General features: G+C 41.0%; 1 protein-coding gene across 12 annotated transcripts in view; it reads right to left on the bottom strand.

The window, feature by feature from the left end:
- LDB2 (LIM domain binding 2) overlaps positions 1-24,925 on the bottom strand; it is a 372,982-nt gene extending 348,057 nt beyond the window's left edge. For 9 of the 12 annotated variants that reach the window (XM_082728440.1, XM_082728433.1, XM_082728444.1 and 6 more), the window contains exon 1: positions 24,446-24,924. In XM_082728440.1, the coding sequence (XP_082584566.1) occupies positions 24,446-24,577 (132 nt within the window). In that variant the 5' untranslated portion in view covers positions 24,578-24,924. Of the gene's footprint in view, positions 1-24,445 lie in introns of all 12 variants that reach the window. The other 3 variants (XM_082728434.1, XM_082728443.1, XM_082728441.1) reach the window with 1 other exon arrangement.
- Between the last annotated feature and the right edge of the window lie 242 nt (positions 24,926-25,167).

Here is a 25,167-nt window from a genome sequence, read left to right as displayed (position 1 = left end):
TTTTCAGTGCTTGTTTCCCAATAAGAGTTCAATTTACCATCTCCATCAGATAGCCCTTGTTGTCATTGTACATGTGCAGATATTAAAAACAGAAGTATCAGAATTTGCAGAACAGGTGTAAATGACTTAGAAGAAAATGCAAGACAAAAATGGATCCCTCCTTAACCTCTCAGAATTGATGTTTCAAAGTAAGAGTCGGGGAGATTGTGCATCCAACATGATTAGCTACATTCCTGAAAGCTGAATTCAAAAGTAGGCAAGCTCTGAAAATAAATAAATTAATTAAAAAAAAAAAAAAAAGTAGGCAAGCTCTACATAATGCAAAGCATGCTCAGAGTCCAGCCCTAATTGTTTTTAATGTGTTATTTTGAAGAGTGCTGCCTCATCAACATGTTTGATGGCACAGAGATTATTCTACATGGAAAGTCATGGAGAGCTATGAGTCAAAGAACAATTCTGAAAAGTTAGACCCTGAATATGAAGCGTCTTTGAAACTCCAAGCCTATTTATATTCCTGTTTCTGTATGCACAAGACTGGTGAAAGATTTTAAAAAAAAAAAAAAAGGCCAAAGGCTCAAAGAGTTTTTCAAAAAATCTTAAATTCTATCTAATAGGAAAAGGTGAGATGAATCCCCAAACACAAGCAGGTGGGACAGATCACCAACAGCTCCAAGACATTCATGTTATCAGAGTCTGGACAGGAAGGAGCAGGACTCTATGGCTCATTTGATGGAACAGAAAATAAGTGAATTCCAAAAATAGCCAACAGGTATTCGCTGGAAAGTGAGGCAGGCCAATTTGAAAATAGCAGCTGAAACTGGGAGGAAAAACACCAGAGAGTTAATATCAAAAGCTATTCACTGATACTACACAAGGAGCGGTTGTGGCTAGGACAGGACTTCCAGGCTGCTGCAAAATTCTGATCTTGGTTATAGCCAGATAAGCTCATCCTAACTCCTTAAGCTATACAAAATTAACTGATTGATTTAAAAATAAATTTTTGGAAATTACCATGGTTACTTGATGAAAAGCAGATTCTGTGTCCTACTCCAGATCTACAGTATCAGAGAGCTTGAGAGTGGTGCCAAGGAATACTTAAGACATGTCAAGTTTATGCGGGCGGGGGGGGGATTTATGATTGATTCTACTTAAAATTATTTTTAAAAATCAACCGCCTTTTAGAGTGAATCATAAGTTTAGTCAGTACCAACATTTCTTCCAATTTTATAAAAGGAAATTTTGTCCAATAAAAAAGTGTCTATCTAGAGCCATCTCCCGATCCAGACTCACAGAGAAGGAGGCCTAACTGTTTCTGGGCGATGACTCAGAGCGTTCAACCAGAAGGGCCAGGAAGGCCTGCAGAGTGGAGAGACATCCTGTTACGTAAGCCATGGCCAAGGACAGGCCCTCCCCAGGGAAGACCGTCACAGCTAGTCTAACTTTGGGGGGTGGAAGGAGGTTGCTTGCTTGTGACGCAGCACACACACTAGTAAGGCCATCGTCCATATAGGGAGCTTTAGAATCTAGAAAGTACCCCCGTATCCTCCTCCTCCTCCCATTCTGAATTTGAGATACTGAGAACCTTTGGTAGTGGGTAAAGGATGCATTATAGGAGGAAAATGAGTTCAGTGAGGGAGGCTAGATGCATAGAAATGGAGGTCTGGGACCCTGACCCGACTTTTGCCCCCAGTTCTGCCATCGTCCTATTGGGCTTTTCTACAGCCAACTCCAAGCCACAAGTTCATCTTGCATTGCATGTTTTGGTTTAGATAAATTGACTATGAAGACAGAAATTTTTAAGTACCCTATGTGCAACCATTTCTTAAACATTTAGTATTCTGGGTCTATTTCTTTCTCTGAAACAACTACCGAGTTGATTGATAATTTATGCAAGGATGATGTTCTGCTGCATTTAAATCTAGGGGTAAGCACCTCTGCCCTAATGTCGCCTCTAATTTTCCCAGCCTCGCTTTCCTTGAAGGAGTCAATGCTTGATAGATACAAAAGAGTAAGAGCAGCTAAAGCCTGAAGTAGAAAAGATAAAGAGCTGCTAAGGTCATTCGAATGTATCCATATGCACCTGTTCTATATAGTATTTTTCTCTACTAATAGACGATCAAATGTAAATCCTAATGTACACTCCATTTTACATGCAATATGGGTTAGTTACTGTTGCTATGGAAACCTTCACTTTTGCATTTACTGATTTTAATTCTGTGACATTTGCTGACTTTAGTACAATGTAAAGTTTATAAATATAACATAAAGGTTTGTAGAGAGTTTTTTTAAAGTATTCAATTTGCATAGAGAATTCCATCACAAATCTCTAGGTACATTAGGGAGAAGGCATTAAACTGATGCCAACTAACAGTAATAAGCAAACAACAGGCTCTTTCCAGAAATAACTATTTCCATTGATCCTCAAAAATCTTTTTCCACTAACCAAACGCCCCATCCATTGTATAAGCCTTCCAACCGCTGATTCAGTGATAATTTCCCAGTGTACATTTGGAAAGTAATTTTATTTATTCAAAATTTATTCAATTTATTTATTCAAACTTGTTACCTCATTTTAGCTTTAACATTCATCTGGTGAGAGGGACAACCAGACAGGGTTTGAGGAAAGAAATGACCTCATTTTAGGGACAACAGTGGACCCTTGAAAAACACAGGTTTGCACACCTCAGAGCTTCTTATGCATGGATTATTTTCAATAAATACAGTACAGTACTGCAATGTATTTTCTCTTCCTTATGATCTTCTTAATAACACTTTCTTTTCTCTAGCTTATTTCATTTTAAGAATACTGCATGGAGCACCTGGGTGACTTAGTCGGTTAAGCATCCAACTCTTGATTTTGGCTCAAGTAAGGATCTCAGGGTTCTGAGATTGAGCCCCCCGTGAGGTTCCATGACGGGTATGGAGCCTGTTTGAGATTCTCTCTCTCCCTCTCCCACTTTCTCCTCCTTACCCCATGCACGCTCGCTCACACTCTCTCTATCTCGCTCTCAAAAAAGAAAAGAAAACTGTGCATAATACATATACCACACAAAATACATTAATCAACTGTTTATGTTATTCATAAGGCTTCCAGTCAACAGCAGGCAATGAGCAGTTAAGTTTTGGGGGAATCAAAATTTACACATGGATTTTCAATTGCACGGGGCTCAGCGCCCCTAACCTCCATCTGGTTGAAGAGTCACCTATACTTCCAATCCAGGGCAAACAATCCTTTGACTTTCAACTAGATCTTCAAGGGGCTCATTGAACATACCATCCTCTTCTCCTTCTTATTCCCAGTCGGAGTCATCCTCGCATCCTAGCACAATTTTATGTGGAATAAATGCATACTCTCTAAGTGTCCCTACATTTTTCTAATTCCTTCATTATTGTCACTTAACAGACGTAGAAACTGAGACCCGGAATCATTACACAAAGATATCAAAAGTCATCTAGCAACTGACTGGGAAAATAAATGCATTGATAAGATCTGTCGAACTTACATGCATTCATGATGCTCACCCAACACTTCTGAGGCATTCCCACAGGGATGGGTGAAAATCTACCTCTCTGTTACAGAGCCACAGAGAAATGAATGATTTTGTTAGTCCCCCCAGGGAAAGCCTGGATTCAGATAGCCACACACATACATATTTAAATATAAAAGAGAGCAGGTACAAGAAGCATTTTAAGTGGTTCCATCAAAGTCTGTGCATGCAATAAAAGGAACAAATTTAACCAATATTTATTGAGTTTCTATATTGTGTCAGACACTGCTTGGCAATCTTAGGGTAGTGAAGTGTCTATAGTTGTTCCTGAAGAAGGAAAGGGAATGAAAGAAAACTGTAATGCCATACTTAAGGCTTATAACGGAAAGGAAGACAGGCCAACAAAATGGCAAATGGGTTTAAGAGAATCACAAGAGCTTTTCAAAGATAAGAGGCACTTGAAAGAAAACAGGACCACTAATCACCAGGAAGAAATAGGGAAATAATGAGACTCAAAAATGGGAAAGAGAATGAACTCAATCAATCTTTACTTTTAAAAAAATGCAAAGAATGTTGAACAAACTGGTAAGTAATGAAGATATTGTGAATGTAGAAAGTAATCAAAAGTAAGATGGGCATGGAGGTTGGGAAGTGCACCACGCAGGGGAGGAGATAAGGTTACAAAGGAGCGTGGCAGAGGTGATGAACACAAATAATGCTGGTACAGCTATTTCAAGTGCATTCTGAGAAGCCGGTAGAGTAGAAAGCATTAAACCATACACCAAGGTGGGGCTTGAGGACACAGGTGCATGCTATTGACAAGAATGGATAGAGATGAAACCTGAGAAGAGTCCCTATTCTTACCCCAGCTTAGACACCTCTTCTACTAAACACCATCCATAGCAAATCCATCACACCAAGCACTGTCCCATCCATGCTCTTCTGTTCCCTCTCCAGGTGACCCAGTGCACTATCACCTGCTTCTGGGAAAACTATAATATCTTTCTCTAACTTGTCTTCTTGCATCTGCTATTAAATCCTTCCAAAACATTCTCCGCTCAGCAGCCTGAGTAATGTTTCCAAAATGCCTTTCCAATGTTGTACCCTTTTTGAAATCCCCACCAAAAAAGTACACTTCCCATTACTCTAAGCATGATTTTTTTTTTTTTAAAGCCAAAATCCTGGGGCACCTGGGTGACTCAGTGGATTAAAGTCTCTGCCTTTGGCTCAGGTCATGATCCCAGGATCCTGGGATCGAGCCCCGCATCGGGCTCCCTGCTCAGCAGGGAACCTGCTTCCTCCTTTCTCTGCCTGCCTCTCTGCCTGCTTGTGATCTCTGTCTGTCAAATTTAAAAAGAAAAAAAAAAAAAAAAAGCCAAAATCCTGCACATGGTCTAATCACAGTCGAACATGATATATCTTTAGCTTCAGATTACATCTTACATCTCCTCCTTGCACTTTGCACTCCAGACAGCCCGGCCCTTGGCTACCACAGGACCTTAGCACTTGCTGTTCCTCATTTAAAATGTCAACTTGGTGCTCTAAATCCCATTTTTCTAATGAAATTTCATTTGTTCTTTAAATCTCAGCTAAAACTTCATGTTCTTTAAATCTCAGCTAAAACTTCATTTCCTTAAAGACAACTTTCCTGACTACTACTCCTACCAGCATAGATCAGGTTTCTTTATGGTATGCTCTACAGAAACATGCTTGATTTCTTTAGTGCATTTATCCCACTGTGTTATATGGTACACATTTTATCTATTATAGCTGTATATTAATTAGCATGATTATTTGCTCCCTAACTTGGTTGTAAATGTCCTACAAGAAAGGTCCGTGCCTGTTTTTATGTAGCACTGTTTGCTAAACACTCAGCCACTACTCAACATACATACACTGGATGAGAGAAGGAATGAGATTCCAATGGATCTGCTCAATACGTCATGGTTCCCATTTTTGCAAAGTCAAGTCTAAAATCCTCAGCAAAGCTTTCAAGGTCCTCTAATACCACACTGTCTTACAGCTGAGAAGACAGAAACAGCAGAGAAAAGTGTGATGGTTAATTCTACATGTTAACTTGACCAAGTACTGGAATGCCAGATTATCTGATAAACATGATTTCTGGGTGTGCCTGTGAGGTGTTTCCAGAAAAGACTGGCATTTCAGTTAGTAAACTGAGTAAAGCAAATGCTTTTCCCAGTGTGAGTGCATATCATCCAATTGGTTGAGAGCCTGAATAGAACAAAAAGGCAGAGAAAGCTCAGATAAACTGCTGACTCATTGAGCTAGAATACGGATCATCTTCTGCCCTCGGTGCTCCTGGTTCTCAGGACTTCAGACCCCAGCTGGAATCTACGCTATTGGCCCTCCAGTTCTCACGCCTTCAAACCACACCACCAGCTTTTCTGAATCCCCAGTTTGCAGAGGACAGATCTTGGGAGTTCTCAGCCTCCATAATCACATGAACCAATGCCTTCCAATAATAAATGTCTTCCTAGATAGAAACATCAGAAGCAAATTCAACAAGTCCGTGAAGCCACATTCACACTGCATGCTGTGGACATGGAGCCCAAGCATGCGATGGATGAGACCAGTACCTCTTTCAGACATGCAACTCCCTTCACACCTGCAGAGACTTCCCCGAGCAGAAGTCAGCTAAACTTGGCCTATTCCTCCCCCACACCTGTTTGCTTGGTGCATCCTAAGTGTTTGGTCCTTCCTGCTAGAATTCCCTTCTTCTTCCTCCAACAGATCCAAATCCTGTAATTCCTTACAGAACCAATTCAATGCCAACCTTCTCCATGACACATAGCCCAAACACTTTACTGCAGTTATGGCATTATAAGGCCAGAAAACAATTTAACACTTCTTTAAAATTCTTCATGTGTCCAATCAATATTTAGTGAATATCAGTCAGATTCCAGGTCCTGTATTAGATTCTGGATGATTCAGTTAAATAAAAACAGACCTTCTTATACAGTTGGGCAGTTTCCACACTGCAAAAAGACAACTGGCCAAGAGAATAGAAAGACGAGGCTGAAATCCAAAACATTTCACAAAGTCCTTCAGGGCTAGTGTCCAGGAAAACCAGATAAATTTTCCCTTTGTACAGAAGGGCCATAGGCTCACCTAGAGGGAGCACCTTTTACTAATTCACATAAACATGTCCTACAAGCTGCTGTGCCTAGAAAGACAGACATGCTTATGCTGTGGGGAGCTTGTAGTTACTTGTGTTTAAAATTCTGAGCCTGCGACTTCTCTCATATTCTTCCTTCTGTCTAGAGCATTTCTTCTGCACTTGGCCCTGCGTTCTGTATTGTTGATACAAAGATGAGTCTGGTGTGGTCCCTGACCTCAAGAAGGCCACTGTGATGTGATATTCACAGTGACGGGACACTCACAGTGGATTCTCAGTGTACACATACTGGCTCCCACTTAGGAATGGAAGACAAAATCGTCAACCAGTGAAAAATACTCCTCCTGTTGTGACCAAGGGCCTATGTAACTTCTCTGGGCCTCAGTTTCTTCATCTATAAAGTGGGGGACTGACTGAGAGTCAATAGAATTGAAGAGTGAAGATTAACTCTGGTCCTGGATGCAGCCACGTTCAAGCTACAGTGGGATTCCTGCTCACTGCGATACCCTGTGCTAATTACTAAACCTCTTACAGCCTCTGCACCCACATCGGAAGAATGGTGGTAATAACACTCCCTAGTACTACTATTATGATTACCTAATAATACTACCATTGGTGTGCAGCTAGTTGAGACAATGGTATCTCATAGCACTTAGTTATGAGACTGGTGTGCAGCAAAAACTTAATAAGTGTTCACTACCATTTTCATATGGTCCTGCTTTTGAATTCATTCTCATTAAGTCTCTGCCTTCAGTTTTAGATTCCTAAACATTCAAGGCTCTGCATGATCTGTTTCTTCCTCAGTTTTTCTCAGTATTGTCTAGCTAGATACCATAGTTGGAGGAAGGGAATTTTTTTTTTTTTTAAGATTCACTAAGTAACAACCTAGAAGTTCCATAAAAATTACTATAATCCACACTTTTGTAAGGAGGAAATTTTCTACCCTACACATTGAACAATTTCTCGGCTAAGGAAAAACAAAAGGATTGTTTTTGCTGTATCTTGGCTGGTAAGTAGGCTTAGAGAGGTTGCCTTTTTTCTTTCTCTCCCTGATCTGAGGTTTCGATTATAATAGGGTAAGGGCCTCCCTGCAACCATCACATTAATGCTGCAGCCATCACTTCAATGTTGCATGACTTTATCTCTCTGGGTTTGGATATTTTAGCAGCTTAATACCTCTAAAGACCATCAGATATGCAGCATCGTCAAAAAGGTAGGCGTGCCGCAGGTTTACCACATATCATAAGCAACTTAGAGTATGAATGTGCACACGTATGCGTGCATGTGTATGTGTGCACACTTGCATGTGTGTGTGTGTGTGTGTGCGCGCACACGCACGTGACAATACTCATTTCTGCTGGGAAGACCTCCATCCTCACTGCTCTCAACAGCCCAGTCTTGCCCATCAGGACCCTGGACCGCTTTCACCATAAGTAGATGTTTAGTTGGCTGTCTTCCCCACTAGGCTATGAGCATCCTGAGGGCAAGGCTTGCTTGTCATCCTCCTTCATCAAAAACATAATTAAAAAAAAAACTCAGTAAGTTATTGAGGGATGATGCAATCTCATCATAGACACTCCAGGGTGCCACAGTAAATGCTACTTCTTTAGGGGTTTTGAAATCAAAGCCGTCATAAAAATAACAGCATTCTTTTGTCTCTCCTTTTTCCCCTGCCTCCATTTAAAAAAAGAAAAATCACAGGAAATATAGAATTAGGACTGGAGACCCCTTCCTACCCATTGTCTCCCAACCCCCCCTGCTCCCATTATACCAGGAGTATCTGGTACCCATCCCTTCAAGGTCTCTGGAGACCTGGTAATACTGTATATACGGTTAGGCTCCTTGGAAATACGATGGAGTAAATTAAGGCAGAGATTTCAGCTTCTAACTATAAATGTCTTGACATATTTTCCTTACAGACAAACGCCTGGAAATAAAATAAACTGTATTTTAATGTTTATTTGTCTCAAATACAGCATTTTTTTCAATAGACAAATGCAAAGTTTTGAGTCCAGAAAAAAACAGGTTTAAATCACCATCCCAGCAAGCAGTTTTTAAAATAGTACACACAAGTGATCATTTCAAAGCAGTTTAATGCACTTAGCCAACAGGCATTAACAGTCTTTTCAGAATAACCTAACACCTTAAGCTTATTTTCTAGTCTTGGTTCAGATGAATTTTAACCTTTCTTAAAAAAAAAAAAAAAAAAAACTGACAGTACAGAGCACCCACTGATCTCTGTAATTTTAGTACATCCTGCATTTGCATTTTAAGGTTCGTCTATGGTGACCGGAAAAAACAATCCTGGACCTTCTTTCATGTGCAGGTTTCAAGACAATGGCGCACAGAGCATTTGGAGAAGTGTGGTTCTCCAGCTCCAGCAAGTTCCTGTGGAAAAGCAAGAGGCTGTGACTCAGCAAGTTCCCCTCACCAAGGAGGGTGGGAGAAAAGGAACGGGAGGCTTGACACAGAGTCAATAACACACTATTTACCTTGATTTTATTTTTAATGGGGTAGATTAAAAAACAGACGCAAATAGTCCATGTGATCAGAGACTCTGGGGCCAACAAGAGAACTTTGCCGTACACATCTCATCTACGCCAGAGCTGTCGGGGGAGGGTAGAGGCTCAGGAAGAAGAAAAGATTTATCCAGGGCCAGAGGCTCAAGCTTAGCATGGAAAGTGGTTTTGAGAAGAGCACAGGAAACCTACCCCTAAATTGAACCAACTGTGAGGGCCTGTGACGTCACACGAAGCACCCCATAGGGAAAGAAGGAGTCGCTACTGTTGGGCTGGCAGGAAGGGCTACCAAAGATGGCGAAAATTCCCGCCACAAGACCTGAACTCGGACAGGAGAACAAAGGACCAAGATGGCGAAAGTTCCCGCCACACCACCTGAGCTCGGACAGGAGAACAAAGGCCCAAGCAGGAACCTGAGACCCCCGCCCTGGGCTCCTGTGGACCAATGGGATCCCGATGAGCAGGAGGGATATCCAAATAAGGGAAACTTGCCAAAAGACCCCTGAGCTTTCCCCAAGACCCCTTAAAAGCCCCCTCCTCCCTGCCTTGGGCGCGACTTCCCCCACTCTGCTTTCCAGAGTTGCGGAACCTCGCCCGAGGGTGCCCACCTCCTCCCGGTGCAACTTTCTCGGCTCCCCTTCACCTGGGCCCTGAAACTTCACCGGAGAGAACCTTTAATAAACCTTGCCTTACACCCACTTTGCCTGGTGTTGTGTTTATCTCGCCGGAAAAACCTTACAGCTACCGAATACCACCCTAGCCTTGGCTAATTTACCTCCATGGTCCCATTCAGTGTTCAAGATGCACCTGATGTTTTTGGCTACTCTCGGTCTGCCCCCTTGGAAACGGAGTCTCAGAGACTCACCTTACATGTCCTGGATAGGGCAGGATTTCAACTCTCTCCCCACTCTGCTTTTTCACTCGACTCACTGTATCACTATGGGGTCCTTGTGCCCGGCTGGCTACCATGTAAGGAGGTTTTTCACAGAAGGCATAGCCCATCACTTCCAGTTTCCCAATCCTGGCAAAGGCAGGAGGAAATTCAGGGCTGGAGACCCTGGGGGCCCATCCTTTAAAAATGACTGCAGAAAGTTTCATGAACTATCTCGTGGACCTCACGGGTGAACAAATAAAGTGTCCCTGGGCAAGTTACATAACCCTGGCTTATGGTAATTTTGCATCTTAAAAAAAAAAAAAAAAAAAAAAAAGAAGCCATGAAAATCCATCCTTTGCTTCAGACACACTAAGCTAAAAATAGCTCAGTCAGCCAGTAACTGTGCGTAATTTTTCCTTTGTACATCTCCCCATTCACTGATTCCTTTCTCTCAACAGACAAATATGCTCCAAGACAGACTGCTAGTCCCCCCTCCACAAAGTGACCAGAGTGATCTTGCCCAAAAGCAGATCCAATTATTTCATACACATACACACACACACACACACACACCACCCAGGCAAAAATCTACCTTTATCAGTTCCCTTTGTTCAATACAGTGGAAGCTAAATGTTGATTTAATCCCTACCATGTATGAGGAGCTCATCTAAGCCCTTAAAGGCCTTATCTCATTACATTCTCCCAAAACAATCCTGTGAGGAGAGAACTACCGTTGTATCACTTTCCAAATGAGGAAACCAAGGCACAGAGAAATGAGTCATGTCAGGGCCCTGTTTGTACTGACCATGTTAAGTCCATTTGGATAGTCTCTGAAAGGTGAAGACCAAAGCTCCTGGCTTGGATTACCAAAGCCTCCACCGTCTGTCCCCCACTTCCTCTCCAGGCTTATCTCCTACCATTTTCACCAACCCCACCTGACACATATATAGGAATACTGAACATACTTCCAGACCCTCAGCCTTAGCCATGCCAAAATCCTCACCCTTCCTCAGAGTATCACCTTTCAAAGCTCAGTTTCTTTGCATGTGCCATTCTTTCCACCAAAAACCTCCTTCCCACCATCCTTCTTGGATTGGCAAATCCCCCCTCATCCCTGAAGACCTTCCTTCCTACAAATCCTTACTATGTTCTCACTAAGTTCCTGCACCACAAGGATGCCACCCTCTTCATCTCTAGACCAGTAAGCCCGCATAAGACAGACGCTCAAATCCACTAAACAGAGAAGCCATGATAATAATGGGTAAACCTTACAGGGGATAGGCACTATGCTAACTACTTTATAAGAATGATCCCACTCAGTCCTCATAAAAACCCAAAGCCATAGTTTCTATCATCATTCCTGCAGTACCCAGGAGGGCAACTGAGACACGGAGGGGTAAATTAATTCACTCAAGCTTGTAGAAATGGTAAGAAAAATACGTCTGCATGACTCCAGAAGTTAGTCATTTAATGTTAGTGCTGTGGTAGGGGACGATATTGCATACCACAATACTGTAATAGAAGCATATATGTATGAAGCTTATCTATAAAATGCATATTAAAATGCGTATTAAAACAGTGATAACTCAGAATCTGGTTACAAAATGGCTACCTCTGTGAAAGGTACCTTTAAAAAAAAGACCACTATTGGCCACAGAGAATGTAAATTGTCACGAAGGATACAAACATATATAAGATAGTGCCTGACCCCAAGGATCTCTTCGATCCAGTGGAGAAAATAAGATAACATTGCATACAACTCATGACATAGCTCACTGTTTGAGATTTCACTTTTCTCCTTGAATCGAATATATGTCCCTCAAACAGCGTCATAAATTAACTTGCTATATCCCAACCTACTGGTTCTAGATCAACACTAACTCTTAACATTAATTCAAGCTCCTTCTTTCCAGTATAAATTGTGCAAAATCTTTTGATTTATGGACCTTGCACAAGGTTGCATGCCAACTGTCTCTTGACTCAGAAATAATACAAGAGAAAGAAAAACAGGGGGGATAAAAGATCTCTCCTCAAATGGGAGGGGAAATCCTAAAAAGGAGACAGAGATCCCTGGGTAAATGTTTCTGCCTGGTATTAAATGCTAATGGTAATCATCGTAACAGTCACCATACCTAAATCCTTAGCACCAGCATCCCATCTTACCGGGAGCCAAGCTTGGTTATTAAAAATACTAATTCTTTGGGTTTCAATCATGGTACAAAGGAGCCAGATAATTTTTTAGATATTTATATCATGTTAATTTTTAAAACATAAGCATAAGTGTAAAGAATTCAGGCAACTCAAAATATATTTTTAAGAGGCTTAAGAGCACAGTGAAACAGTCATAATTTTAGTCAAGAGTTAGATTCAAAAGGGAGCTCAATATGCTCCTAGGCATGATTGATGTATATGCTTGTGTGTATTACATGTATCTATTAATACATTAACAGCAATTTTTTGCATAGCAGAATTAGAGAAAATTTGTATTGACCTCTTTGCATATTGTTGTATTTTATAAATACCCTATGTTGATAATGTACCATGTTTTTAAAATCATGAAAATTAAACAGATTTTAAAGCACTCGCAATTTAATTTTAAATAAAATTGGCAAAGAAAACCATCACACATTCTGAAACAGGGTAGGTTAGTGATGTGTTTTTCAACATCGGTGGCATGATGCTAAAGGCTGATACAATTTTAGGGCAATCAGAAAACTGGAAAAGGAGAAAGCGGTTCAAAACGTAGACTTTTTTGCAGGATCGAAGTACAAATTCGTGCTTGGTAAGTGTTTAATTTGGCCAGTCCCCGGTTATTACCAGGCAACTAGTGTTATGATCTACAAGACCTGAGACCATTTAGCAGCACTTCAGAGTCCAAAGAAGCCCCGCCTATGTCTGGTTTCCACAATTCCAAAATCAGGAGCATGGGCTAAATGATCTTCCGTGTCTACTCCAGCTCTGAAATTCTAGGAGTCAACTAATTTGAGAGTGGTAGGCTCTCCATCAAATGTTCTACAACAAAACCTTTCAAAGGCAGGAGATTCGCACTAACTACTTAATTTCAATTCAAGCAAGAAACTGCAGGGTAATCGTGGCTAAAATTATAACATGTAAGAGGACTTTGTGTGTGCACGTGTACTGTCCAACAGTCAACCTTGTTTATTCATTTAGATTTTGCCTGTCTACACAATTTTCAGTCTCAAGACAAACTTCCTGAGTCCTAAGAAATGACCCATATCAGAAAGCAAAATTTAACAAGCACGACCTTCTCCAAAAAAGAAATCATATATATAATATATATTTTTTATATATATAAATATATATATCTATATATCTATATATCTTTTTCTCCAAAAAAGAAATCATATATATATATAGATATATATGTATATCCATATATACATACATATCCATATATACATACATATCCATATATGGATATACATATATATCTATATATATATATGATTTCTCTTTGGAGAAAAAGATATATAGATATATAGATATATATTTATATATATAAAATTTTTAAAACATAATTTAATTTTTAAAACATAAGCATAAGTGTAAAGAATTATGTATGTATCCATATGTATATGGATATACATATATATCTATATATGATTTCTTTTTTGGAGAAAAAGATATATAGATATATAGATATATAGATATTTATATATATATGCAAACAACTTAATGTTTGAGCGATGCAAGATACTTGACTAGAAAGATTGATAAAAAATTATTTGTGTGCCGGGGCGCCTGGGTGGCTCAGTGGGTTAAAGCCTCCACCTTAGGCTCAGGTCATGATCCCAGGGTCCTGGGATGGACAGGCTCTCTGCTCAGTAGGGAGCCTGCTTCCCTTCCTCTCTCTGCCTACTTGTGATCTCCGTCTGTCAAATAAATACATAAAAATCTTTTAAAAAAAATTATTTGTGTGGCACTCTCAATAAAAATTGCAGGTGACCTGGTCAAGGGGACAAAGTATAAGAAGGTAGGTATAACTGAAAGAATTCAATAATGAAAAATCAAGGGAAGCTCTACCTTGAGACTAGCGGGACAGATCAGCACTTTAAAAGGTGCAGGTGCATCTCTAAGGAAAGCAGGAGGGGGCGGCTTTCCTACCCATCTCCCTGCTCCCTCTGGCCAGAAAGACACCACCTGGTGCCATTCAGCACACCACTGCTTTCACCCGCATGCATTTTCACTGTGTTAGGGAGTAAGCCACAAGGTGTCACAGTGGATCAATTGGCAAGGCTCTTATCAGTCCAGACACGCAGGTGGTGCTTCAGGCTTCCGACCAGTGCTGACACAGCTCCCCTGGAGAAGTCTGTACAGAGCTGCATTTTGAGAGGTGCACCTCTTTAGAAGAAATGGCCAGTCCAGGACAGCAGGTGCGGGCTCCTCAGCCCTCTCTGGGGCCCCCATTTAGGTGGCCCTGCAAAGGCACTGCTGAGACAAGGGAACATTCTAATATTCTATTGTATCCACTGAGTTCTTAGCAGAAGCGAGCCCGGAACACAGCTTTCTCCCAATGGAATGGAGCACATGTGTCCCACACATGTGGTCAATTCCTAATCCTTAACTATAGGTAAGTCTCAGAGATCATTATACCCTGGATTGGGGTGGGGGGGGCGAGGGTAAGAGCATGGCCACAAGAAGTCATATGATTATTATGTCAGTGCTACTATGTAACAGTGAGAGACCCTGATGGCGTTACCTTATCATGGCGTTACCAAAGCCATGAGTCTTAAAACATCATTGTAAATTTGGTTAATAAAATTGCATCATGCTAGTACAGCCGTGTAAAAAATATTTGCAGATACTTGCAGGAAACCAAACCATCTTATATTACTTACGTGACTTAATTTGCTGCTGGGATAGAGAATAGGGACTGCAAATCATCATCACTATCATCTTAGTTCCATTCCTTGAGCAATTACTATACACAGAAATCCCCACCCCCTTATCGTGGGAGACGCATTGCAAGACTCCCAGTGGATTCCTGAAATCGTGGAGAGTACCACACCCTGTATGTACTGTTTGCTCCTAGGATACACACCTATGATAAGTTGAAATTTATAAACTGGGCATAGTAAGAGATTCACAACAATTACTAACAATTAAATAATTATAACAATCTGCTGTGATCAAAGTTATGTGGATATGGTCTCCCTCTCTCAAAATACCAGGTTGTACTACTGTCACCCTCTTCCAGTGAAGATGTGAGATAGCAAAACGGCTACGTGAGGAGGCAAGGTGAGGTGAATGGTGTAGGCATCGCGAAACAGCGTTAGCCTGCTACCGACCTTCCGACAATATAGGAGAAGCGGGGTCCTCTGCTCCGGGGCCTCATTTGACTGCAGGGAACTGAAGCCGAGCAAAGCAAAACTCTGGATACGTGGAGGAGGGGGTCCTATACTGCACCAGGCATTTTACATCCAACAGCCAGTCACCTCCCGAGCAAGATAAGGAAAAAAACACTCAGAACGCCTCGGTGGCTCAGTTGGTTAAGCAACTGCCTTTGGTTCAGGTCATGATCCTGGAGTACTGGGATGGAGTTCCACATTGGGCTTTCTGCTCAGTGGGGTGTCTACTTCTCCTTCTGACCCTCCCCCCTTCTCATGGGCTCTCTCTCTCTCTCTGTCATTCTCTCTCTCTCAAATAAATAAAATATTTTTAAAAAGAGAGAGAGAGAGAGAAAACAAACACTCAGAAAAGTTAAGAAACTTCCCTAAGATCACACAGCAAGCAAGAGGCAAGCCCAGATTTGGATCCAGATCTTACTTGCTCTAAGTCCTACTTCCATTTAGATCTTTATATTCCAGGCACATCACTCTTTTCGCTCCAGAGGAGAAAAGCACTGGTGGAAACACTGTGCGCACATACGCAAACACATTCTGACTGGGGAGAGCACCTCTCTCTCTCCGTCTGCCTCTGTCTGTCTCTCCCTCACACATACACACACACACTACAGTCGGCAAACACCAGTTATTATAAACCACAACATCATACACTAATAGAACTTTCCATATTTTCTGTTGTGCAAATCACTTCAAATAAGCTAATTAATGGCCCTGAAAGCCCTTTCCCAAAGTGCAAAGTGCTCTAGGAAATGTAAGGTACGCTCGTGATTCATCTCATAATTCATGGCTGTGGGCCCCTAGGTAGATCCAAAGAGAGAGAAGTGGTAGATATATCAAATGAGAAAAAAACACTAGGATAAGTGTAAATATTTTTAATCAGAAGTCAGGAGACTCCCAGCAGATTCACACCACCCAGAAGGCAAAATTCTCAGGTCAACGCTTTCTTCTCAGAAGAAATTCCCTTTCTAGGCTTCTTTTCTCTGCAGGTCTGGCTGAGCATTCTATCAATGAACACTCACCGGGCTATTAGGATCACAGATTCTTTTCCAGCTGTAACTGTCAGTAAGATTCAAGGTAAATTTCAGTGTCGATGTGGATAGTACTGATACAGTGGAATTTCCTTTATTTAGCTGGTATATTTTGCATATCAACCATGTGCCCAGGAACACTAGGGGGACAACTACGAACAAGACTAAGAAGGCCTCTGCCTTCACACAGCTCATATTCTATGGAGGACAAGCAGATGCTCCAGAAATAAACTAGAAGCAAGAAAATATCAGCTTGCTATAATTTCTATGAAGAGAATTATCAGGACATGTGATCAAAAGAGAGGTCATTTTAATGGAGGTGATCCAGGAAAACTTCTCTGTGAAGAGGACATTCAGGCTGATCAGGAGAGGACCTACAAAGTGCTGGGACCATGTCTTTCATTGTCACTATCTTTGAGGCATTTAATTGATTACCTGCAAATAAAGCCAACACTGTGCCAAATTCTAAGTCCAATTAGATCTGCAAATACTTCTGTGGGTTATTATAGAGGACTCTGTATATCCATCCTACCACTGAGGGCAAAGGCATTGAGACTTGAAAGAGCTTGGAGAGATAACAGATCCAAAGATGCTTGTGACTGGAATCTGATGGACACGTGGTAGGAGATAAGACTGGACATCTGGAAGGAGCAGATCAATCCATTCTTATATCTAGAGCAAGGAGCTTATTCTAGGTGTAACGGAAAGCTCAAGAGTGATGTGATCGGATTTATGCTGCAAAAATATCACTTTGGCTGCCCTGGGGGAGTAGATTTAAAGGTGGTGAGAAGGAGCAGGGAGCACAATTAGCAAGCCATCTTAATCCTGAAAAGAGAGGATGGGGTTGCGACATCACCAGAACAGAGTAGATCCCTCTTCTTCAGAGAGGTCTGTCAAATCTCTAACACCGGGCCTTCTGTTTTCAGTTGGAAGACTAAAATTTCAAACTAGGTTAGTCAAAAGTGGTGGTAAAGTGAGGGCAAATCAGGGCTTCCAAAGGGGAGTGGGGGCCTTTACCGCACACCTGCTTTAGTGGGGGGGGGGGGGATCACTCAATGGGGGAGTGAGAAGCTGCAACCCCAGGGATGCCCAGGTATGGACTTGGTCTACACATCTCTGAGCTTTACTTTTCTTGTATCCGTTACAGGACAACCAGAATGCATGTGTCTCAGGCTTGGGGTAGATCAAATAAGGAAACCCATCTTCTCCTAATCTCATTATTTCTGACAATCAAAACACCATCTTCCCCAGAGCATACCTGAGAAGAGTCAAGCACTGGATGGACACCTAAATATTTTTAAGTAAAAAAATTAAACTTTTAGATGATTATGCATAATAATTCTCTTCAGAGAAGACCACTTCAATGAATACTGAAGACACTCGTTCTTCAATAGAGAGTGTCATTGTGGTTCTTTTCTCTCAGTAACCAGGGTATATTGTCCATCTCTGGCACCATCCGCTGGAATTGCACATGGTCTCTTTTGAAACCAGTCAGGAGTCTAAGAGACAAATAGTTAAATCAAGTTAGGTAGAGTTAGGTAGATGAGGTCATGTTTCCAGTCACTGCCAAAGTCAACCTGTCCTAGGGACAAAAAATGAATTTGTTCACCAAATAAATTTCTACAGGTGAAACTAGAATCCTAGCTGGTATTTCCTATCTCAAGAGAGGTGCTACAGCAGAGAGGTTAACAGCACAACCTCTAAAATTCAACTAGCATCTGTGTGATCTTGGACAATTTACTTAACCCTTTGTTTCCTCAGGAAAAACACAGTTAGTTGTACCTATCTCCTGAGGTGATTGTGAGGATTACATGCGCTGACCTACAACAGGCACTCAACACCACACTCAGCACATAGTGAGCACCCTGTAGATGGTAGCTATTTCCACCCTGACCATCTTTCTTAAGGGCATATCCCCTTTAGCACGTGGACACACCCACAATCTACCCCATATTAATCTAGCATGGCCCCTCACGGTAAATTTGTATGTATTCCTTCATCATCAAATTGTAAGCTTCTAGGGGACAGAAAGTGTTTTAATCATCTCTATATTTCCAGACCCTGGGATTGTCATTGTTGAAATATGGCAACTCTTGAAGAAATCACTAAATTTTGTTTTAAGTATTAATAGTTCCCTGTGTCCAGATGCATACTCCTACAATTTAAGCTTTTTTAAAAAAAGCTAGGCTTGAACTGATGAAAGAAAGAAAGAAACAAAGAAAGAAAGAGAGAGAAAGGGAGAGAGAGAGAGAGAGAGAGAGCGGGAGGAAGGAAGAGATAGGGAGGAAGAGAGGGAGAGAGAAAGGGAGAAAGAGAGAGAAAGAACAATATCTTTGTCAGAAAATGACAAAGGTCTATGTAATATCTACGTCGTCAGTTGAACATTCCTTAAAGCTGTTTTCTGACACTTCAAAAAAGAGATTGTTTTCTGAGATCAATTGTATTTTGAGACCCACCAACCAAACCCAAATAAGTTTATGAATCTTGTTTTTGACAATGGATAAAGTTGGATGTTTAGAGTTGTTTGTTTTATGTTTTGTTTGCTTGTTCAGAAAGGAGGTGCTCTGTGTTCCTCATGAAAAATGAGTTACTGTGGACAAATGTAATAAAAGGAGATTTATAGCCCTGTTCTCCATACAATTTAAATTAATTTCTTTCTGAAACCCAAACAAAAAGCTAAATGCATAACAAATGCATATGGGTTTTAAATCCTATATCATAATTTACACACCAAAAAGGAAGAAATTTAAATGTGCATTGATTTTTAGACTGATAAGAATCAGTGTTGACTGTGAGTTGAGAGATTTTTTTTTTTCTTCTTGGCCTCCTCCTAATAGTTAGTTTGCAGCAATTTTTAATTAAAAACAGTTCCCATAGTAAGAACATGGGGGAAAAAAGACGTCAGGAAAATAAAATCGGTACGAGAGTCCTGCAATTTGTTTTCTGAGGTCATGTAGAGATTTTGAAAAATAAGAGAGTTTGGAAGTTCTCATTTTTAGAACTGCACTTTTGGTTTCATTTAACATTTTCAAAACAGCTTTCCTTACCACTACCAACGCCCCCTCCCCCCACTCCTCACAACCCCCTTCGGAAAAACTTGGAAAGTTCTCTGTTTAAACACTGAAAATCATTCATAAGACGCAGAGTAACAGCAGCATTTTTCTTTCTAAATTTCTAGGAAAAAAAAATCCAAGTTATCACAAAACATTTCTGATGTTTTTCCACCTATCCAAAATACCTAATCTCATTTTAACTAGACTCCGTCTGAACATCATGGATACTAAGCTACCCCATGAATAAACATGATGTTACAACGTGAAACCCGGTGACTGAAGTATATAAAAATGTAACTGAAAGAGAAGAATGAGAGCCCCCCACCCCCTCCCACGCCCTCCCCAGGGAGCTGCAGAGTTGAGCAAGGAGGGGTGCAGGCAGCAGATTTAAATTTCAAGGTCTTCAAACATTTTTCGCGTTCATATTAAATCCTGTAAAACCAAAAACTGTAATTCTAATAAAAACCTTGTGTGTGTGGCTTCCAATTGTAATCACAGTTTTCTCTTTTGGAGTGGGATGTGTAATGTTGATAAAAGAAGAAAAAAAAAACCCTCGAAACAGAAGAAATACATAATGGAACCCACACTTTCCTGGAGTTTGTGGTGTTTTATTAAAATTAGAGTATTGCGAACAGGAAAAATACATATATACTTAAAAACAGCTTTGTTGCAATGGAGACATGTTGGGTCATTTGAGGAAAAAGAAAGGTACAGAAAAGTTAAGCTACAAGAATAAAGATTTTTGTAACTTGATAAACTTTCTTAAATCCTATAGTAATGCAACAGTGAAATCCTCTCACTAAAAATGAAGGTCACTATGATGTGTCCCATATTTTACCTATTTTTTTCATTTCACAGACCTCAGGAAATGAAAAAAAAATACTATTTACTGTTAACTAATTACTGAAGCTTTTTAAAGAGCAAATTCTGATATCCGTAGACCACGTTTTCATAGGCTATCTGCACTCTGCGTGATATGCTAAACTCTCTAACTGTGCAGTTGTGTGCTTCCCAGATACATTTGGGACAGCAAGACCACTCAAATACAAATATTTTGGAAGATGTCGGGTAAATCATGGTAGCATACACAACGGAAAATGCCACCCCCTTCCTCCTGCCTGGGAATTACAGTGACCAATAGTGACGCAAACCTCAGAGTTTCTCTTAATTTCATTTAAAAGGTTGAGGGGGGAGGACACCCACACATTTCTTTATGGAATTCCACTGAGATTCTATGTTGCAAATAAATTGTATTTCCCAGAACAGCCAATAGCATTTAAAACATATTTTTTGTTGTTTCTGTTCGCTTTGTTATACAATTCATGTTCCTTTAAAAAGGTCCTGTAATCTCTAAGACACTTGCTTTCCTTTGCCACAGAGATTTGGGACACAAATCACCTCACGGATAAATTAATGGTGGAGAAGGTGGGGATGAGCACTTTTAGGAAAACAAGAGGCTGATGCCCAAAGCAGCTTCGGGGCACATCAGGGCCCTAGAGGCACTGGGATTGTGTTAATTCCAGCGACATAGTTCTCGAACTCTCTCTCCTCTTCCATCTACGGGTTCACTGATTGGCAAGTTAACAATTGTTTACTGAGTACCTACTTTGTCCCAGAACTGAGAGCTCCAAGCGTTACTTTAAACAAGACTGGCAAGGTCTCTGCCTTCAGCTTTTTCTCCACTTTGACTTCACTGTTTCAGTACTACTTGTGAGTTCAAATTGAACACCATTAAGCACAGAAGTGATGTCTGTGCTCCTCGTGCTGGTTCATAATACTTTCTCGTATGAAAGAAAACCAAACCCAGGACGTTTGCAGCATCTGAAATTTTTAAGACTCTTAGGAGTCTCGTGAGGTAATTTTCAGATGAGGAACCATGATCTATGCCAAATAGTTTCAGGAAGTGACAGAAACAAGAAAGGAACAAGATTAACTCCCAATCCAATGCTCTTTAAATTCTTACCACCCAGCTTCTGAAGGACTTTGATTTAGGTGGAAGAAATGCAGCAATCGCAGGAGAACATCCCTGGGATCATCTATAGGAGAATAGGTAAGCCCCACGGTTCTTGACCAGGTTCTTTCCTTTCCATAAATAAGGAGGTTTCTAGGAAATTTCTATGAACTTGACTACAATTTATTCATCAACACCGATCTACAACAATTTCTTTCTAGCCAAGTCTATGTTCAAATAGAAACGGGGACTTCCCAGTATTACCCAAATTGTGCATGCGCGCGCGTGTGTGTGTGTGTGTGTGTGTGTGTGTGTTATTAGGAATCAATGAAATAATACAATGTAGTACAGGATCAGGAACCAGAAGACAGGAGAAAGAAGTGAGTGTCTCTTCCCCAAATGACTGAACACCTTGGTTAAGTTGCAAAAGTCACTCAACAATCTATTTGGTTTCGTGTGTGAATAACCTCTTAACTCCTTCCTGACTATTATTATATTTTGTTTCAACCATCTCTAAAACTCAGAACAACTTTATCGTCAATAACCATCATGGAAGGCACAATATAACTTCTTCATAAGAAGTGTTTTGTCTAAATATTTTATTTTTCAACTACAGACTATGATCAAAATTTAATATTCAATATTAATATTTAAATATCATAAGAGAAATTATTTTATTCTCTCCTCTGTTTCACAAGAAATGAAAACAAATTTATGGCCTTTGGGTTCATGACATCATTTACTGCTTGGCAAAGAGAAAAGAAGTGTCAGGGCAATTATTTGGATAATTGTAAAAAAAGATCTAATTAAGGAGGGGGAAAGGTTCGGGGTTGGCTCTAGAACATACCAGAAAACACTTCACGGTGATTTTTTTGTCACGGTCAGAGAGGTTTTAAAAAATCTTTAAGATTTGTCAGAGCAAGCTTTTCTCTCTAGTTTCTTGAGCTAGGAAGCTGTTTGGGCTTTTTTCTTTTCTTTTTTTTTTTCCTACTCAGAGAAAAATCTTGAAAAGTAATACCCCATAATCCAAAAGGTAGGAGTTCCTGAGTTCAGCTCTCACAAAAGATAATGTGGCTTTTTTAAGGAAACATACTAGGAATAGGGGACTTTTCAAAGGTTTTCTCTCAAATGGGAAACAAATGTGGGACCTTTTCTGCATCTGCAGATTTTCATGAGGGCCAGGACAGGGAAGTGCCCACATCATCTCTCTCTGAACAGGCCAAGTGATAATTTAGGAGCACAGGGGGAACACAGATAGGAGGGAAATCTGCCTGTTCTCCTGACCAAAGAGGATGGCAGAAAAACCTCATTCCACAACTTCCCAGAAACTTTCTAAAACGTAAGCTGGACGCGGGTTATTTTTAAATCCTGTTGCTGTTCAAGAACTGAGCCCTAATGGCCCTTGTTCTCTTGTTTTCAACCAAGTATATTTTTAAGACCTTCTTTAACCCCAGATTTGTATTGCAATGACTGTGTGTCTAAACTACAAGACATTTTCTATCCTCTGAATTCTGATAAGCAGGCTATGACAACCAACAGTTTCTGCAAGAATTGAAGAATCCCACAGATAGCTTCAAAAAACTGAATGAAATATACAAACTGTAACATACACAACAACAACACACAAAAGTATCATTTACTGCCAACAGGTCACCATCCTAAGCAAAACAGGGTTTACACTTCTGTAAAAGCTACTGGCTTCTGGGGAAGCAACAGGATCATCGATTATATTTAACTTCTATGATGTATTAACATATAAAGAAAATAGCAGTCCTAAAGGCACAACCCAGTTTAAAAAATAATAATAATAATAATCAGCCCTTGTCCAGCAGTTAACCAATCAGAAAGCAGGTCACATCTTGTTAGCTGTATTAAATACATTAGGCATCATGAATTCTCCATGGCTCTGTTGACAATTTAAGCAAGTGTGTTTTATTTTATCATACAACACTAATTGAGTCTTTTCTAGAGCTGAGAGTCAGTCTGCAATCTAAAATTCCAACAAAGCTATTCCCTTAAAGCTCTTTGCCATCAGCCCTCTGGGTATTTGCACTCTGGCAGAGAAGACGGGAGTCCCAGCGATTCCTACTTCCTAAAGTGACTTTGGTGCACCTATAACAAACTTCTTCTCAGAACACTTCAACACAAAGCCCCAACTTGCAAGCAAATGAACAGCCCAGCAGCAGGACCCGCCAGCCTAGCTAGCACAGAGAAAAAGTCAACTGGCATTAAATATTTAAATTGCAGGAGGCAGTCTGGAGTTTTGCATTTACAAAGTTCTGAAAGTCCTGTTCTCTGCTCCCAGAGTTACTGGCCGAGAAGGCAGAGGCTCATTCCCTCTTTCAGGCACAAGATTACAAATATGCAAAACTCGAACTGACTTGAATGCAGAGCCAGCTCCCGGTGGAAGGTAGAGCTCCTTGGGAGACACTCCCATCAGCGATAACAGAAAGTCGAGAACCCCCTTGCCCCAAGCAACTGGTTTCTGAATTTAACATGGAAATACACAAACAATGTGTCCCTCCAGGGCTAGTTCTGAAAAGTGTAGGGGGTTACCCTTCTGCCCCCTCCACCTCGATTTTGATGACTTTGAAAAGCAAATGCAGGTCAAAGCAGACTTCCTGGGGCGGGGGGGATTTGTTAAAAATTTATTTTGCCAGATGCAAATGATTCCCCAAATCCCTGGGAATTATATCTCACGAAACACCAACGGGAACGACTCAGAGCCTGCAAGCCCCAGAGTTCGGGAAGAACAGCCTATCTGGAGACCAGGCAGGCGAATCAAGTGCTGGGTTGTCTATTTCAAGATTCCGGCAGAAACTGTCCCCAGCTCCAAGAGTTGCTGTGCCTGGAAACCCAGCGTTCAAACTAGTGGATTCATCCTGGCGCTCATTTCCACGTACGTGGTAGTATCTAGTGGGACACTTCCCACAGAATTCAGCCAGCAACCCAGGAAAAGCCCATGCCCAGTTTAAAAAAAAAAAAAAAAAAAAAAAGACGCAAACACACACCCAAGGTTGAAGTACTTACCTCTGTGCGAGACTGCAGTCTCTTGTTCATCTCATAGATTCGGTACTCTGGCTGTACCATGTATGGTGTATGTCTCCTATAAAATGGGCCGAAAGGAGAAGAATAGAAGGGGTCATGTGGTGTGCTGGACATCTTGCCTGCTTGTCGAAAATCAAGCTAAACAGAGTATCAGTAACGTCCATGCAGAGCACATGGGCTGTGTTCCTCACAGTACAAAGTAGACGCACGCACACGCTCACACACACACACACACAGAGGCAGGCAGGCAGGCAGGCTGAACACACTGGCTGGGAACTGCTGTTGGAGCCCTCTATAGCGGGAGAGGAGAGGGAGAGAGAGAGGAGGGAGGGAGGGAGGGAGGGAGCTCGGGAAAGGAGGGAGAGGGAGAGAGCAGGAGCTTCAGAGAGGAAGGGAGGTTGGGAGGGAGGGAAGGAGGGAGGGAGGAAGAGAATGAGAGAGAGAGAGAGAGAGAGAGAAGCTGGATAGCTTTAGGCACCACTGCTTGTTTTTAAAGAAGCAGTTTGTGGAGAGGTCATTTCCTGTCCACACTGTAGACTAGTTCAAAAATATAATTCTCCTCACAGTCTGACAGAAGTCTAAGGTTTGGTTTTAATTTTTTTTCTCCAGCCAGGACCCTTCACAGCCTGATTTCTAAGCTTGTTAGCATCTAGGTGGTTTAACCGCGGTTAGCATCTAGGTGGTTTAACCCCTGACAGACACAC

This window comes from Mustela nivalis (genome assembly GCF_964662115.1).
Source record: "Mustela nivalis genome assembly, chromosome: 4".
Classification (NCBI taxonomy): Eukaryota; Metazoa; Chordata; class Mammalia; order Carnivora; family Mustelidae; genus Mustela; species Mustela nivalis.
Note: the sequence above shows the minus strand (reverse complement) of the source record. Positions and strands in the feature narration are given on the sequence as shown.